Source organism: Notechis scutatus, chromosome 2 (assembly GCF_049901735.1).
Source record: "Notechis scutatus isolate UNSWTSFEM ecotype Mainland chromosome 2, rNotScu1.2, whole genome shotgun sequence".
Lineage (NCBI taxonomy): Eukaryota > Metazoa > Chordata > Lepidosauria > Squamata > Elapidae > Notechis > Notechis scutatus.
The window spans coordinates 120,885,962-120,902,212 of record NC_142010.1 but is presented as its reverse complement, the minus strand read 5'-3'; the positions used below and the strand labels follow the sequence as shown (position 1 = coordinate 120,902,212).

Genomic DNA, 16,251 nt, shown 5'->3' with positions numbered 1-16,251 from the left:
ATTCCGCCGGAGGGGCGGTTGTTGTTTCCAACCGTTGGATTCGTGAGCTGCTTGCTTTATCAACCGTAGCTGAGTTCGAGTTCAGCGCAGTTTCCTCCTGAGTAAAGCCTTCGCTTGCGGCTTTTTATTCCCAGAAGGGAACCCATCTTCTGGGTAAGCATTTTGTGAGATTGAACGAGTTTTCCTCCGAAGGAAAGTGATGGATCGGAGCTTTTTTCGAAATAAATGGCCCTGGATTCCCTCAGGCTAAGCCATTGGCTTCAAGGCGGAGCTCTGACCTGGAAGCAATCCACCCCACTCCCCCTTTAAATTGCTGCCTTTTGGGGTGGCGATGAGCGACAGTTTAACTGAGGCAAACTTTAAGAGTAGGAACAGATTTAATTTGAAAAGTGTCTAGTTGTGAAATAGGTCTGTTTGTCTGCATCTTTTTAGCGTCATTGTAGCATCGTGATGGGCATCTGTGACGCCGATTCTTGCCAGAAGAGACTCGATCGTAGGAACTTTTATTGATGAATTGCTGTTTTAAGCAATTTAAAAAAAATATTACTATATACTTTTATTCTTTAAACATGAAAGTCAACTGAACATTTAAAAATTATCACAAATGTTATTGTCTGGCACCGGTTGCTGCTAGGTATCGACTAAGTTATTATTATTTCAGCCATGTGAGTCTGTTCTTTAGGTTCTTCCAAATGATTGATCAGTGGGGTTCTAGGTAAAATATATTTGTGGTAGGTCAATAGTACAGTAAATATACTATAGATCAGGGGGTGTCCAACCTTGGCAACTTTAAGACTTGTGGACTTCAACTCCTCAGAGTTCCTCAGCCAGCAAAGCTGGCTGAGGAACTCTGGGAGTTGAAGTCCACAAGTCTTAAAGTTGCCAAGGTTGGACACACCTGCTATAGATGATGATAGGAATTGTGTTCTTTAAAATCTGTTTATATAGAAGATGGGAGAAATGTTCTACACTTTTTAAAATATAAACACAGGCTTCATAGTATCTCTATAGTGTATGCTTATGTACTATTTTGCACAATAATATCTGAATGAAAAATGAAAAGACCAAATGTGTTGGGGAAAAAGTGAGGCAATGATTATTTCTGGCATTGAACCATTCTATATCCTTGGTACAAGTTCCAACTGGTATTAAGCTCTTCCCAAATTTTCATTCAGGCAAGTTTTTCTTAACTCTGCCTGTTCTTCCAACGTCTGGTTCCATTTTCTTTTTCAGGTAGAAAAATGGCTGGCAACTCACCACAAATACAAATCTGCCCCTACTGCAAAAAGCAGTTTAAACGTCTCAAGTCTCACCTGCCTCACTGTAAGATGGCAGGTAGTGAAGATTCAAGAGAAGCTTTGCCTCTCTTCAAAAAAGCTTGTGATTCTGAGCGGCTAAGTACTGAGAAAAAGAAATGGCAGATCAGAAGCTTAAAAACTTCCCCCGAAGAAGAAGAAGAAAGCAAAAAGAGTAAAACTGACTTGGTAACAAAAAAAGGAAGAAGAAAAAATATTGGAGTAACTGAAACAGTTGTAAACAGCAACCTGCCTAAAGATAAAGATACAGAAAAGAAAATTAAAAGTGCTAGTGAAAAGTCTCCCCAAACAAAGGAAAATAAACAAAAAACTTCAGAAGCGCTTTCAGCACCAGTAGATTTGTTTCCAAAAACAAATCTCCCAGAGAAGTTATCCACAGTCGAAAAAAACAATAGAACTTCTTTACTTAAAGAAGAGATAATACCTGGTCTTAGTTTAGAATCACTGACACAAAGTGGAAAAGCCACTTCAGAACCACATCAAAAACCCTGCACAAAACAGAACATAGAGTCACCTGGAGAGCAGCGTGCATCCCTTTCAACAAATAATTTCATTGAGAGTCTTCAACCAATTCATCAAGGACTTGGTGGCAGAATAGAACAGATCACTGCCTCTCATCATGTGACAGCATTAGAAAACAGATGTGAATCCTCTAGTCATGATAGTTTGTCAAATGAAAATATCCTTGATAACAGTAAAACAGGACAGTGGCCTCTGAAATCAGTGTCAGCAGAAGCAAACATTGCTTTGGCCAATAGGCAGCAAATTATTACAGGCAATGTGGACAAGAAGAACATTTTAGAACTTGAAGGAAATTTCAAAAATCGAAGCACGGAAAATGACATATCCACAATTAAAGCATGCACATCACAGGACCGTGTTGTTGTAGACAGCTATGGAAAGGTTACCAGAGGTCCAGTCCACTTGTTTAAAAGTAAGTTAAATGCAAATTCGTTATTTTTGAAAGCAGAGGAATATCCTAAGGAACACCTCATTGATCCAGATCCTAGGCCAAATGTTTGTCACACATTCACAGAAGTTCTCAGAGAAATGAAAGTTGATAAAACTTCTAGCTACTTAAGTGCTTTGGAGAAAAATACGTATTTGTGCTCAAGAGCCTTTGAGACAAAAGAAGGTAAAAATTCAGTGATGGGTTTAAGAAAACCCTCACTCCAAGAATTAAAAATGACTACTTTTTCAGAACAAAGCATAAAACTGTCTTCATTGGGACTGGAGTGGTTCTCTGAACTGTATCCCAATTACCAGAGGCTGAGCTTACTTTTAGAGAGACAATCAGAATGGGATACCAAAATATCAGAAGCTCACATTCTGCTTTGTGGCAAGCACAAAGGTAAAAGTTTTTAATTGCACAGAATTCAAAAAAGGAACATAGCTCCTCAATAGACTGTTTCAAATGGATATTAATTCATGTGTGGTTTATGCTGTAAGAGAGACAAATACAGGTAGTCTTCAACTTATGACCACAATTGAGCCCAAAATTTATGTTGCTAAGTGAGAAATCTGTTAAATGAATTTTGCCCCATTTTACGACTTTTGTTTCCATATTTGTTAATTGAATCACGGCAGTTGTTAAATTAGCAACACGGTTGTTAAGTGAATCTGGTTCCCCCATTGACTTTGCTTGTCAGAAGGTTGCAAAAGGAGATCACATGAGCCCGGAATGCTGAAATGGTCGTAAGTGTGAAAAATGGTCATAACTCATTTTTTTCAGTGCTGTTATAACTTTGAACAGCCACTAAGCGAACTGTTGTGAGTCAAGGACTATCTGTATTGATGTGCATAGTATAAGTTACTGTTTGATAGAATCAGTGTATTCCCTGAGGCATATTTAATTTCAATTTGTCAGTTAGCCTAAATTGAATTCGTTGTGCAAGGGCAAACTAGGACATTCTTTGAAATAGCATTCTTTAAATTGAGATTTATTTAAGAGGCTGAGAATGTTGCTCTGTGCCCCTTCTTGAGAGATGGAATGGCTGTTAAATAGATGCATGTGTAAGTATATGTCTCTTTGCATTTTTTGTCCTTATATATAGCAGAATACTTGTGTGCACAGAAACATTTTCACATACTTTGGGAATGCAAGCAAACTATCTGTAGAATCTATATAAAAGTCCTTTAAAATGTTTTGAGATATTTTATGCTTAACATATAATGCTGTGTTTCAGAGGATATTCTTTAGCACCGAGTGTAGGGGTGTCAAACTCAATTTCATTGAGGGCCGCATCAGGGTTGTGTTTGACCTGGGGGGGGCATGGCCAGGGTGGGCATGGCCAGTTCAATGTCACTCATGTTGGGGGCGCCTGAGCGCCCTGCCAGCGAAAATGGGCTCCGTTTTCAACTGTGACGGCCTCCTGCAAAACAGAGCTCAGAAGGGCCGCATGCAGTCTTCCCAAGTTCCATTTTTTGCTGGCAGAGGCATGGCGGGCTGGTCCTTTGCTGTTTCCAGTGCGGCCCCATGGGCCAAATCTAAGCACCCCGCAGGCCGGATCCAGCCCCTGGGCCTTGGGTGTGAAACTCCTGACCTAGTGCAAAATATATGCTATTAAGAGATTAAAATTGAATCCTGGGAATCAAATATTGTTAATGGAATGTACAGGCACACTGAAATAATACATAGTAATAAAATAAATCCTAAAACAACCTATAGATAGGATAATATTTTACATGTCTGAATGTATAAGATATTGCAAACGTGGTTCTGTTTGATGCATTGTGCTAGGCCAAAGCATATTAATAACCTACCATTGTCTGCACATGCCAAACCAAAGCCACATAGCTACATTGTAGCTTGGCATATAATCACAAAGCCACACTTTTTCCTGCTACGGGCATGGCAGATTTCTAGAAGAAACCACTCTACATAGCAATAGCAATAGGACTTAGACTTATGTACCGCTTCACAGTGTTTTACAGCTCTCTCTAAATGATTTACAGAGTCAGTCTATTGCCCCAACAATCTGGGTCCTCATCTTACCCACCTTGGAAGGATGGAAGGCTGAGTCAACCTTGAGCCTGGTGGGATTTGAACTGCCAAATTGCAGGCAGCTGGTAGTCAGCAGAAGTAACCTGAAGTACAGCACTCTAACCACTGCACCACCAAGGCTCTTATGGATTGTAATGAACAAAATTGAGGATCAGATAATGTTGGTTTAGTTTTTTTTAAACCAGTTGTTATATTACAAGGAAACGAGAAAAAACATTCTTTTTTCTGCCAAAATGTTCTGCTCTGTTGCTTTCCTGCAAAGAACAGCATTAAAATGATTTCTTTAGACATCCTGCTTTCTAGATGCACAGATGACTTTTATTCATAATATATCCCTTTGGTTAACTATTGTTCTGATCACAAAATGTATATTGGAAGAATCTTAAGATAGAGATGCTCTATCAAAACACTGTTCTAAGCCCAAACAGCCAGATTTGCACTTTAGGTGGGACATTTCATGCTTACAACAAATTAGAGTGAAACAAACTTTAATTGTACCTATTCAGAACTGCAATATAAATCTTTTTTTAAGCTTGCTTTCGCTGTTCTATGCAAGGTAGGATATTGTAATTCAAATATTATCTTGCAAGCCAACATACTGCTGTCTGCATCCTCACCGACTAGAATACACATGCAAATGAACTGACACAAATTCAGAATGAATGTTAGGAACCATAGTCTATTCACTGACCATCCATTTTCTTATTAAACTAACTAAAAATAAATGCACGTATTCCCATGTACGTTATAGCTTACATTGGAGGGAAGCACCAAATATTCTACCAGGAAATACTACAGTACATTGGTGTACCTGAGAAGAAATGAAAATAGGTGTTATAGTCAGCCTTGGAAAGTTGCAAAGAGGGCTTGCATAAAATATAAACTAACATCATTCTAGCTGTTCTGTCTCCCAGTTCCTCTGGCAGAAAAGAATCTAAAGGTTATCAAACCTCAGGGTCTGCCACAGAGGATACTTGAAGCAACATTCAGAGGTGAGAGGAAGTTGCATTCTGCTTTGAAATGGATAAAAGCTTTGTTATAATAACCAGGGACTAGCAGGGGAAGATGGCTGGAGTCTAACTTTTGTTGTGAATGATAAAGGAAGTATCATTTTGCTTGTATCTCATAAAACTACTTGTTCTTCAATAGCCTGGAACGGATACTTGAACAGGAACATTAATGTGAAAAAGTATGGATTGCCTGGGATTTCTCTGCTGCTGCTGGGCTTGTGTACCTTTGGCTATGCCTGGAGATATCACATTAGTAAGTGTTTCTTCCCTTGTATTTACAATTTTATCCGAGAAATGGATTATATGAGTGTTGATGGGTTTGGACTGGGAAATGGGTTAAGTCTGTATATGTCAGTGGCTGGATTTGACTCTAAGCCTTTAGTTATTGAAAATACCTTGCATTATTTTTGAAAGCCATAATTTTTTTAGTTATAGTTTGTTGAATATGCCGTATTGAGTAGATTTATACATTTACGAGAAACATAAGTCATAATTTAAAAACTGCAAGTATTAATTCCTAAGCCAAACCCAAACATATCACATAGCTTGGTGTGGTGTAGAAAATAGTTTGAATTCTAAGTTTTACTGCATCAATACATAATTATTATTACTTTGATACTTTCACAATGCAGAGTTATGCTATTCTGTTTGAAAGTAAGATCTTGAGTTTTAGCCAAGTTTACTCCCAACATTGGATGGTGCTTTAGGTATTTATATTTATTTGAATATTAGGGAAAATCAACAGGGAAGTTAAATTGATATAGATATATCTGTGCTACAATGCATATCATTACTATAATAACTCTTGTCTTTTGCTCCTGCTCCTGAAGAATTTAAGCGGAGGAAATACCCAGATGAAGATGCAACAGTATAAATATGCATTTGCATACTGCTCAATCATGGAACTGGCCAGTAAAATGGATATTATCTGTGCTGCAGAAGTAACATGACAGTATTTTGACTAGTCACTTGGGATCTCTTTAGAAATGGTAACCTCCCATGGTATGTTGGTTAAAAAAAAAAACAATCTCGTAATCCTGGCTTTTCTTGGGCAGGACCTGATGTCCATTTTGCACCATCTGCAGTGTTTATTTGAGACTCCTTTTGACCCGCAGAATGTAATTAGTGGAAAAAGTGCTCTCTGGGGTGTCCTCTGCCACCTGGGTCCTCTGTAAGTGCTGGGAGTGGAAGAGCACAGCGGGCCACATCCAGGAAATTGTTTCAGTGGACCATAGTGGGGGAAGACAAGACATCCCACTAGGGTACATTAGGGCTTGATTTTCTTCCCTGTCCTGTTAAACATTCATGTGAAAGTGCTGGGAGAGATCCTCTGTTGGTTTGGTAAGATGCCACCAGTATGCTGATGAGCCATAGCTCTTCATTACACTGGAAGCTTAACTGGGGGAGTTGTGGAAGTCCTGACTGAATTGAAATCCAACAAGACAGAGTTGGGTTTATTGTGAGGCAGGTGGTTCCTTATAGCAGCGGTCCCCAATCTTTGTGGCTTGGTAGCCTGGCTAGGGGGGATGGGAAGTGGGCCATGTGACTGGTGGGCCAGTGTGGCGTGCACATAGCCCTTGTACCAGCACTGGGCTGGTGCACATGTGCACAAATGCCTGCCAGTCCACCACTTGTGCAGGTTGAGCCACACACTTGTGCAAGCTCTGGCCAGCCACTCATGCGGCCCAATTCTGAATAGGCCATCGCCCGGTAGTGGGCCACAGCTTGGAGGTTGGGGGCCCCTGCCTTATAGAGCCAGGCTGTAAGCCCTTTTAGTTTTGAATTCTGAAACCAACTTTTTGAACCAGATATATGGAGAAAATAATTACCAAGATCTTTGCATTCTAGAGTAATCTTCACTGTTTTCATCTAGCTTCTACAGACGGAACTTTCCAGGTACTTTACAGATAGTTGTATATTTGGTATTCTGCAATGGCCTTAGTATTATGTAACCAAAATGTAACTGTTTGTTACCAAATCAGTCTTTTTAGGAGTGGCTGTTGTGCAAATACAGACCTTACTATTGCTGTCCCCTTGAAAGTCCAGTCACAACGTCTTTCTTAATGTTATCCATTCCTTGGCCCACATCAAAATTGCAGCTTGATAGTACAACTCCCAATTAGGTAAACCAAAACCTCCTCTAATTCTAGCATCTTGTAAGAGTTTTAGCTTTATTCTCGCTTTCTTACCTTGCCATATATACTTCGACACAATTTTATTTAAGTCTTCAAAATAGTCTTTTCCGAGGCTAATTGGTATTGTTTAAAACAAATATAAGATTCTGGGTAAGATATTCATCTTGATTGTTGAGATTCTACCTATTAATGACAATTGTAGATTTTCCCATTTCTTCAAATCTAAGGCTATCTGTTGTTTAAGTTTAATATAATTATTCACTTTTAATGTACTACATCTTGATGTCAAATATATCCCCAGATACTTGACCTTGTTCGTGACTTGAATTTTCAATAGGTCTGCCAGTTCTTCTCTTTGTCTTAGTAACATATTCTTTGTCAAAATCTTTGTTTTATCTTTATTTATTTTCAGACCAGCCACCTCACCATATGCCTCTATCTTTTCCAATAGTTTTGCAGCTGTTTCTAAAGGGTCTTCCAAAATAAAGGCTAAGTCATCCGCAAAAGCTTGCAGTTTAAATTCTTCCTTTTTAATTTTCATTCCTTTTCTGCTTTTATCATCTCTAATATTTCTATTCAACACTTCCAAAGTCAATACAAATAGCAAAGGTGATAGGGGGCATCCTTGTCTTGTACCTTTTCTTATATTAATAGAATCTGTGAATTCTCCCTCTATCATTACCTTTGCCGTTTGCTTATGATATATGGCTTCTATTGCTTGAATAAATTTTCTGGCAAAACCCATCTGTTCCAATAGTAGTAACATAAATCTCCAGTTCACATTATCAAATGCCTTTTGGGCATCTAGGAATATCAAAGCCATTTGCTTTTCAGGATGTGCCTCATAATATTCCAAAGTATCCAGGATTACTCTCATATTGTCTTTAATTTGTCTCTTTGGCAGAAATCCATTTTGATCTGGATGAATAAAGTTATTTAGATATTTTTTAAGTCTTTCTGCTAAGATTGAAGCAAAGATTTTATAGTCTGCGTTTAATAAAGAAATAGGTCTATAGTTCTTAATTTGCAGTGGATCAGCCTCTTCTTTTGGAATAATAATTCAAATCAAGAGAGCCAAACTTTCAGCTAACCATCAGCATTGCCATTTTGTGGAATTCATTTCGGTTTGTTCTTTAATTCAGCTTATTTTGCTCAGGCAACCTGTCAGCCACTTCCTTGTATTAAATCTTGAAAAATGAGATACTTGGGCCCAGCAGCTTCCTGTAGCTATTAAATAAGAAATACTTCCAGAGGATTCTGTCTTATTTCCAACCACTAAAGTGTGTATTGCAATGGTTAGCCCAGCTGAAATAGGTTCATTTCATGGGCTCATTTTAGCCCAAATATCAGTGTCATTCAGCTAAAGATTTGAGACAAGTGTATTTGGGGAAGCATGGAATCCATCTCCAGATACAGAAAAGGCATAATTTTTTGTTGTATTTGAAGGTAACGGTAGAGGAGAAGCTGTGCTGCATGCACAATTGTGCATTCCAGCACTTTATTACCACCTACCATCAGGCCCATACTTGCTTCCGATTCAGTTGTCATGATGCATCAATGTTAGCGCCAGTGAGCATCTTACAAAGAAAGTGGTGCATGTTTGTTACAATATTTGGCCTGTACAGCACAATATTTTGGTTGCCTCTTTGACTTCTTGACGGGTCAGATGGTTTTTCTAATGTCAGTGTGTATGATTCATTGGAAGAAAGGATTAAGCAAGACAGCCACCTTCTTAAGGCCTGTGTCAAGCAAGCATCACTACCCTCAGAGGTCTCAGCTCAAGGTAGGTGTGGCTGGGAAGACGAAACTCAGGAGACCCTCTGGGTAGTGCTTTCACTGCCATCCGTTAGCCCAGAAAGGTGGTTGATTCTGTCTCAGGGATATCTTGAAGGATTTGCTGCTTACATTAGGCCTCCCACACAAGCGAGATAATACCTGCAAATCTGGCCAACTACATTGCAGAGTCGCCTTGCAGCAAGATGGGCAGCAAATAATTTTATAAACAAATTTAATATGGAACAGGTACAGCCTGGCACTCTTGGAAGCAGGACCACCTGTCCAGAAATAAGGCAGTTTCTTCTGGAACATTGCCCCAGGAAAGCAGGAGCAATCTCACTTCCTTGACTTCTGATAAAGTGGCTTTCTGTGACTTGCTACACCCTTTATGACTGTGAATGAAGAAGGGCCCCTCTTGGCAACTATTGTAGGAAAATGAATGACATGCTTCAAAAATTCCAAATAAACCAGACATGATATTATTCAAATAAAATCGAATTCGATTTTTGGGCGGGCGGCGCAAGCGGCGGGCAGGTGTCGCGAGCAGCGGGCGGGCGTCGCGAGCGGCGGCCGGTGGGGGTCTCTTTGGCCGGCCCGATTTTTTTTTCAGAGGGGAATATCATGCCTGATAAACTTAGTGGTGCCCAAATGTTGCCTCTTTACTATAGACAATGTCCTACTGTAGTTAAACTGATGGGTTTATCAAATCAATCATGACGCAAAACGGGTAGCAGGTGAACTGCTTTTTTTCTTAGAGCTTTGCTCTAAGAAGGAAAGCACAAATGGATTCAGTCAATGCCATGTTGAACAGATACCATCAAATAATCAATAGTATTATAACAATGGTTTTTAAAATATTACAGTAGAGAAGTAACATTAATAATACAGTATAGTACTTCTGGAGAAAGAAATCCATGCCATTAAGCACGGTAACTCAAATGTCCTTTGATCAGAACCTTGCTTGTAGAGACCAAAAAAGGCACTTTTTAAAACCAAAGCTGATTTTTTTTTTGTACAAAAATAACTCTGGGTTTATTTTCCACTTTAGAATTAGCTGTGGTAACCTCACACCCTCAGTTAATTGTTTGGCCTTTATTATAAGAAGTGGGGTTTTTTTCCCCCCTTGACAGTAGTTGGGAGGTTTTGTGCTCATCTTGACTGTTTTAAGAGATTTTGGTTGAATTGAATTGCATCTGGCACAATGTATTTTATCATTTAGGTTTTTGGTTTTTTTCATTTCAGGAGTGATATCTGTACATTGATTAAATAAATAAATTAGTGTGAATAGATTTCAAATAACTTGACTCTGCTTAGGACTTACTACTGCCAGAAGGTCAAACTGTGAAGCACAAGGGGTGGGCCAGGCAGAAGTCTAGGCCCACTTAATGATTTGGTCCCCTGTTGGCTGCCCATCTTCGGTCATCATTCTATAGGCTTTCTAGGATAGCCTCCCCCAAGTATTAATATTCATATTTATTAAATTTCAGATGCCATAACGTGCAGTCATAATGGTCAGGTTCTCAGAGCAGCAAAGCAATAACAATAGTGACATTAAAACCAATCAATAGAATGTCTTAAAATCATGGAATTAAAATAAATGTGAAGGACCTAAATGTTTTCATATGTAGCTGTCAGTACATTTCCTGGATCAACCTTCAGGATGACAATCACATAGAAAAGAATTGCAAACTATTATGTTATTTATATTTTTGTAAAATAAACATTTTGGATTTTCTATTGTTAACTTTGGTAATAAAATTAATAAAATGCCTTTTTCTAAATCTGTTTTTGTCACATCTTGTTTGTTTCATTATTATTACCGCTATTTTTTGTATGAGTTTTTATTTGCATGTTAATTGCTCGGTGTCTAGCAGGGCTCAGTGTCTCTAGCATGGCTCTAGCAAATGACTGAAGTCACAATAAACAAATAGAATTCAACACAGTAGTAAAGTCACAGATAAACATGATCTAGTATAAAACATAATGCAGATGAAATACTAAAATCACTGTTAGTAACGAGTTATACCATAGCAATGAAAGTGTAGAAAATAACAGAAATATTAGAAACCCAAAATATTGGCATGCCAAAGAAAAGTCAGCAAGATGAACACCAGGCTGCCTTCCCTTGGGAAAGCATTTTAGAGTTGGGACTGCCACTGCATGGAAAGCCATGGTTAAAATATTGACTTAATGTACTGTATTTTTCGGAGTATCTGGAGTATAAGATGCACATTGTAAAATACTGCCTAGTCAAGGTCCTTGAAAGAAGCTTGACCACCATCACAACAGAGACATTATTTGAAGAAATAGGATTTCTATCAAATTAATGAAGTTGAAAGCCTGCGAACAATTCTGTTGATCTCAGATGATCTGCTTGCAGAAATATAACTGAAAAGAACACATGCCATTTATTATACTGCCTTAAATAAGAGAATTATGTGTTACATGCCAGTCAAAAATGATCATCTAACCTAGTGGTTCCCAAACTTTTTCAGTCCACCCCCCCCTTGGTGCTACAAACTCATCCTCGGTGTCCCCCACCCAGGGGTGGGATTCAAATTTCTCTGGGCGTGGCCTAATTTGAGGGTGTGGCTTGCTGGTCACATGGCTGGGTGGGCATGGCTTGCTGGTCACGTGACTGGCTGGTTGCTTGCTGGCTGGGCATGGCTTGCTGGTCACATGATGGGGTAGGTGTGGTTTGGTGGTCATGTGACTGGGTGGGCGTGGCCAGGTGACTGGCAAACCAAATACAAGTGGTCCTCAATGGCTGGTTGTTTAGCTATGACTGGCCTCCTCAGAGATACTTGACCCATTTTTGGAGTTTTGACAGCCATGCACACACATACACGTGACACACTCCCTTCTAACCCTGCTGGAGCAGGTCATTGCACTAGAATCGGCAAAGCATCTCTGATTAGATTCCAGCAGTGAATAAAATCTAATCAGATGCTTTGCCGATTCTTGTTGATTTTATGTTGCTGAATTGCATTGACATGTGTGTCCCTTCTTGTACACAACCCAGAAGCGTTTGTGATTCTTTGCAGCAAAAATTACTGACCTCTGGCTTTGCTCTACTTTTCAAACATGCCGACACTGCTGCGTTCTAGGTGCCAGCCCCACAGGTCCACCCCATTGAGCCTGCTGCACTGGAGGGACGTGCCCAAGCAAGTCAAGTCAGTGGGGTGAGCCTGGGAGAGGGAAAGAGAGAAAGAAGAGAGAGAGAGAAGGAAGAAAAGAAAGAGAAAAGGGAAAGAAAGAAAAAGGGACAAAGAAAGAGGGGATGGAAGGAAGGGACAGAAAGAAAAAGAAAGAAAGAGGGAGGGAGGAGAAAGTGAATGAGACATCTATTCTAGTCCAATCACCTGCTCCAGCAGGGTTAGAAGGGAGTGTGTGCTTGTGTATGTTCTTGTAATTTACCAGTACATTTTGGTTTTGCCTTCTACAGAATTGGCACTGATACATTGGTGAAAAGTAATTTTTAGAATGGAGATCTGGTCCAATGAATCCTGTTTAAAGCCTCAACAAAATGTGGGAGCTTCCTGATAGTCTTGACCATGTTTTGTCCACAAAACCTTTAATAGAAGCCAAAGATGTTTCAATGTGCTGGCAAAGATATTTCAATGTGGAAAAGGGCCTCAGTCTAAATTAGGCCTCATTTCAATCTGATGCATCAGGTCTCTCTCTCTCTTTCTCCCCCCCGCTTTGCTCAACTTTCCCAATGTGCCTGCAAGGCTGGTGCTTCGAATATGGATAGCTGGATGGATAGAGAGAGACAGAGAGAGAGAAGGTAGGTAGGTAGATAGATTGGTAGATAGGTAGGTAGATAGGCAGGCAGGCCTTTTGGATGAATGTATGGATAGGTAGGTAGGTAGATCTATATTGGTAGGTAGACAGGCAGACAGACACTTTGGATGTATGTAGATTAGATGATAGATAGATAGATAGATAGATAGATAGATAGATAGATAGATAGATAGATAGATAGATAGATAGATAGATAGATAGATAGATCTATATTGGTAGATAGGTAGGTAGGTAGACAGAAAGGCAGGCAGACAGACAGGAAGACCTTTTGTATATGTATGTACTTATGGATGGAAGGATGGACGGACGGACGGACAGAAAGAATGAATGCGACAGCAGTGGTACTTTGAGAAAGTAGAGCAAAGCCAGAGTGGGAACTGAAGTCCACACAAGTTGCCAAGGTTGAGAAACACGGGGTGAATATATTAACCCAGCCATTCTGGTTTAGAGTTTAGCATTCTGTTTGATTCCGGCTTAGTCAATGAATAAACCATGGCTAAGATCTTCCTGCTCCTTAATGCAGCTGCCCCTCTGCCCCTTCTGCAGCCCCCTTTGGCATCCAATTTTGCAATGCCAACCTCCCCGGGGCAGCGATGCAGCCGACCTCACCCTCTTTGCTTCAACCGAAGGTCCACTTCCATCGGGCCAAGCAAGGGGAGGTACTCTGCACACGCTCAGAGACTCCCAACTGGGCGTTCCGCCCATCTTTATGCTCCGCCCGGGAGGAGAAAGGCGTGCGGAAGCAGACCAGACCAGGGGAGGCGGAGGGAACGATCGCTTGGAAACTAAGCAAGAAAACGAACAAGCAAGCAAGCAAGCACAGGGCTCGGTCGGAAGAACCGGGCTGCAGAGGGAGGCTAGGTTCTAGGTCCGGGACGGCCACGTAGAGCCGAACCGAACCGAGCCACGCGCCTTGGAAAGCTGCAGCTGCACCCACCCGCATCCTGCACGCAAGCCCGGCCGGCTGGAGAGGCGCAGGCCGGACGGGCGCTGCGCGCTCCCTTGTTCTCCGGGGAAGGGGGCCCCCCAGACCACCCACCCCTTCCACTGCACGCCTTGGGAGGGTTTTGCTTTCGGGCCTTCTGGCATGCCTCCGCCGCTTTCACCGGAGAGGGCAGCCTGCAAGCTAAGGCGCCCTCTTTCCACCACTTCCCACTCCCCCCCCGGCTTGGCAAGGCTCACCGCGCGCGGGTTCCACATTCGAGGTGCCGGCTACGGAGCCATGAAACAGTCAATGGGCTGCGTGGCCGGCAGTCAGTGAGCCTGCAGGGCCGGCCCCCTTGCCTCTTACCGCCCCCCCAAGGCATCCCACCGCCTCCCAGGGGGCGGTACCGCCCACTTTGGGAACCACTGATCTAACCCAATACATATAGGAGCTTACATAAGACCCCAAACTGGCATATAGTATGTAATTTTGCTTTCTTCAAAGGTTCAAGTTACAGTAGACTTCCCTTTTATCTGAAGGCGCAGACATGGCCTGCTGTATTGGCTACTTAGGAAACAGCAGATTGAATCTCTCATTCAGTAGTTTATAAAGGCCCTCTCTAACCAGAGGCTGCTTTTATTTGTTCCTAAAACAATGGATCAGTGTCCCAGACTAGCATTTCTGTTGCAATGAGGATTAAGCATAGGATAGATCCTGCATTGTCTGCTTATGTATTTGCTTACACAACAGGGAGCTGACTCTGGCACTCTGGAAGAGTGGAGATACAGAGAGCCTTGATATCATTTGACATTTCTCTTTACAAATCAGTCCATTATCATTCCTAAGCTACATTTATACATACCAGATACAGGCCATTCTCTTTCCCTGTCATTTGCATTATACTGTTAGAACAGATTCGAAACTTGCTTACATAAAGATTTCAGGCCATTGTAAACCAACACATCACAAGGAAAGCCTGAGAGAAGTCACATTTTTAATGGCTCCAATCATTGAAACCCAACTCTTATTAGCCTTGCCATGACAACAGGCTTAGTCACTCAAGTGCCAAGAGGAACACAGATCAGGTTTGACTCTCCCTAGAGGACAGAAGGCAGGGTCAGTTTGGACCTCCCACATTCCCATTGTGTTGCGCCTTGAGCACTGTGAGAGGCTTCATAGATTAAGGCAGGTTGCACAAGAATTGGAGGATTGTACCACAGGCAGTTAAGGTCAAGGCTGCAGTAGAAACAGCTGCAGGTGGATGAGATACAATTTAATAAACCACTGCCATATGCTGGTATACCCGAAGTGTATAATCTTTTAATATTAAGAATCCGTACGTGTTGATACCATTTAGTGGAGAGAAGAGGGAGCTGTCATTCTTTGGACAGCTCTGTAGTTAGGATAATTTTTTGAGCAGCTTGTAAAACAAGGGAAAAAGAAAAACTTGCAAGCGGTAAAATGTTGGTGTCCCTGAAAGGAATGCTATTGCCTCATGTTTCAGTTTACTGTGGTCTTGGATCACGGCAGGCAGACAGAATTATGGCTCACCAAGCTGAATATTGAAATTCTGTTGGTCTCAATACAAGAGTTCAAGGTTGAACTGTGGAGGTCTTGGTGCTCTCTAAGCTTGTTTATTTGCAGATGTTTCATTACCCAGCTAGATAACATTATCAGTTGAAATGTGTATGTGTGTGTGTGTGGGGGGAGGGGAGTTGTTGCTTATTTATACTGCCTTGAAGTTTTGAAAGAGGTTTAGTTTATGGTCTACCAGTGAGTTACAGTAACTTGCTATAAGGTTCAAATGCTTTATAGATTGCAACTACTGACAGCCAAAATTATATGTAGACCTTGGTTCAGTGTCATCAGCCTGTATGACTTGGCAGTTCTTATAGTCTTCCATATATTCCTCCAAAAGTAATGTTTTGTTATTGGGATTCAAACCATTCAAAGTTCCAAACAGGGACCTTGCTCAGTGTAATATTGCTAGAACCTTATATCCAGTCAATGTTTTGGATTACAATTCCCCTCCCAATGCTGCCTGGGGTTTATGGGAAAACCACTTCCATGAACTATTGCTGAATGGAGGCAGGATATGAGTACCAGGCCAAATTACATATAAGTGACATAATGAAGTGAAGCTTTTGTTGCCCCAGGGTGTTGACAGCAAAGATTCTGATCAAGCTGGTAGACAGCTACAGCCAGAATGAAGTAAACAAGGTAAAGAAGATATGAAAAGAAGAAAAAGCTAACATCACAGAACAGGGATGGCCTTCCAGAT

General features: G+C 41.0%; 2 protein-coding genes and 2 long non-coding RNA genes across 8 annotated transcripts in view; 2 read left to right on the top strand and 2 right to left on the bottom strand.

Moving 5' to 3' along the window:
• The window catches only part of VCF1 (VCP nuclear cofactor family member 1), a 45,627-nt gene that overhangs the window by 6,884 nt on the left and 22,492 nt on the right, over positions 1–16,251 (bottom strand). The window lies entirely within an intron of this gene.
• On the top strand, positions 6–7,454 carry MTNAP1 (mitochondrial nucleoid associated protein 1). Of its 5 annotated transcripts, none has more exons than XM_087956033.1 (4): positions 6–153; positions 1,234–2,250; positions 5,235–5,312; positions 5,470–7,396. In XM_087956033.1, exons 2-4 carry the CDS (start codon positions 1,242–1,244, stop codon positions 5,739–5,741), a joined length of 1,359 nt encoding a protein of 452 aa, XP_087812159.1. In that variant the 5' UTR covers positions 6–153; positions 1,234–1,241; the 3' UTR covers positions 5,742–7,396. The 5 variants fall into 5 exon arrangements, with proteins under 5 accessions (XP_087812159.1, XP_026531582.2, XP_087812160.1 ...); XM_026675797.2 differs by lacking the exon at positions 5,235–5,312 and having other exon boundaries at positions 1,234–2,667; positions 5,470–5,583; positions 6,161–7,395; XM_087956035.1 differs by lacking the exon at positions 5,235–5,312 and having other exon boundaries at positions 7–153; positions 5,470–5,583; positions 6,161–7,394.
• LOC148132216 (uncharacterized) lies at positions 10,462–11,882 on the bottom strand. The gene is made up of 2 exons (XR_015747717.1): positions 11,399–11,882; positions 10,462–11,360 (listed from the first exon to the last, which is right to left on the bottom strand). It is a non-coding gene; the product is annotated as an uncharacterized LOC148132216 (long non-coding RNA).
• Positions 13,117–13,357, top strand: LOC148132215 (uncharacterized). Its single transcript, XR_015747718.1, has 2 exons — positions 13,117–13,158; positions 13,235–13,357. It is a non-coding gene; the product is annotated as an uncharacterized LOC148132215 (long non-coding RNA).

What these genes read in the sequence shown, in the direction of transcription:
- MTNAP1 (XM_026675795.2), top strand. Translation starts at nt 1,242, where the DNA reads ATGGCTGGCAACTCACCACAAATACAAATCTGCCCCTACTGCAAAAAG. An exon ending in GCTTTGTGGCAAGCACAAAG is followed by an intron (nt 2,668 to 5,469) that starts GTAAAAGTTTTT and finishes GTTCTTCAATAG; the next exon opens with CCTGGAACGGATACTTGAAC.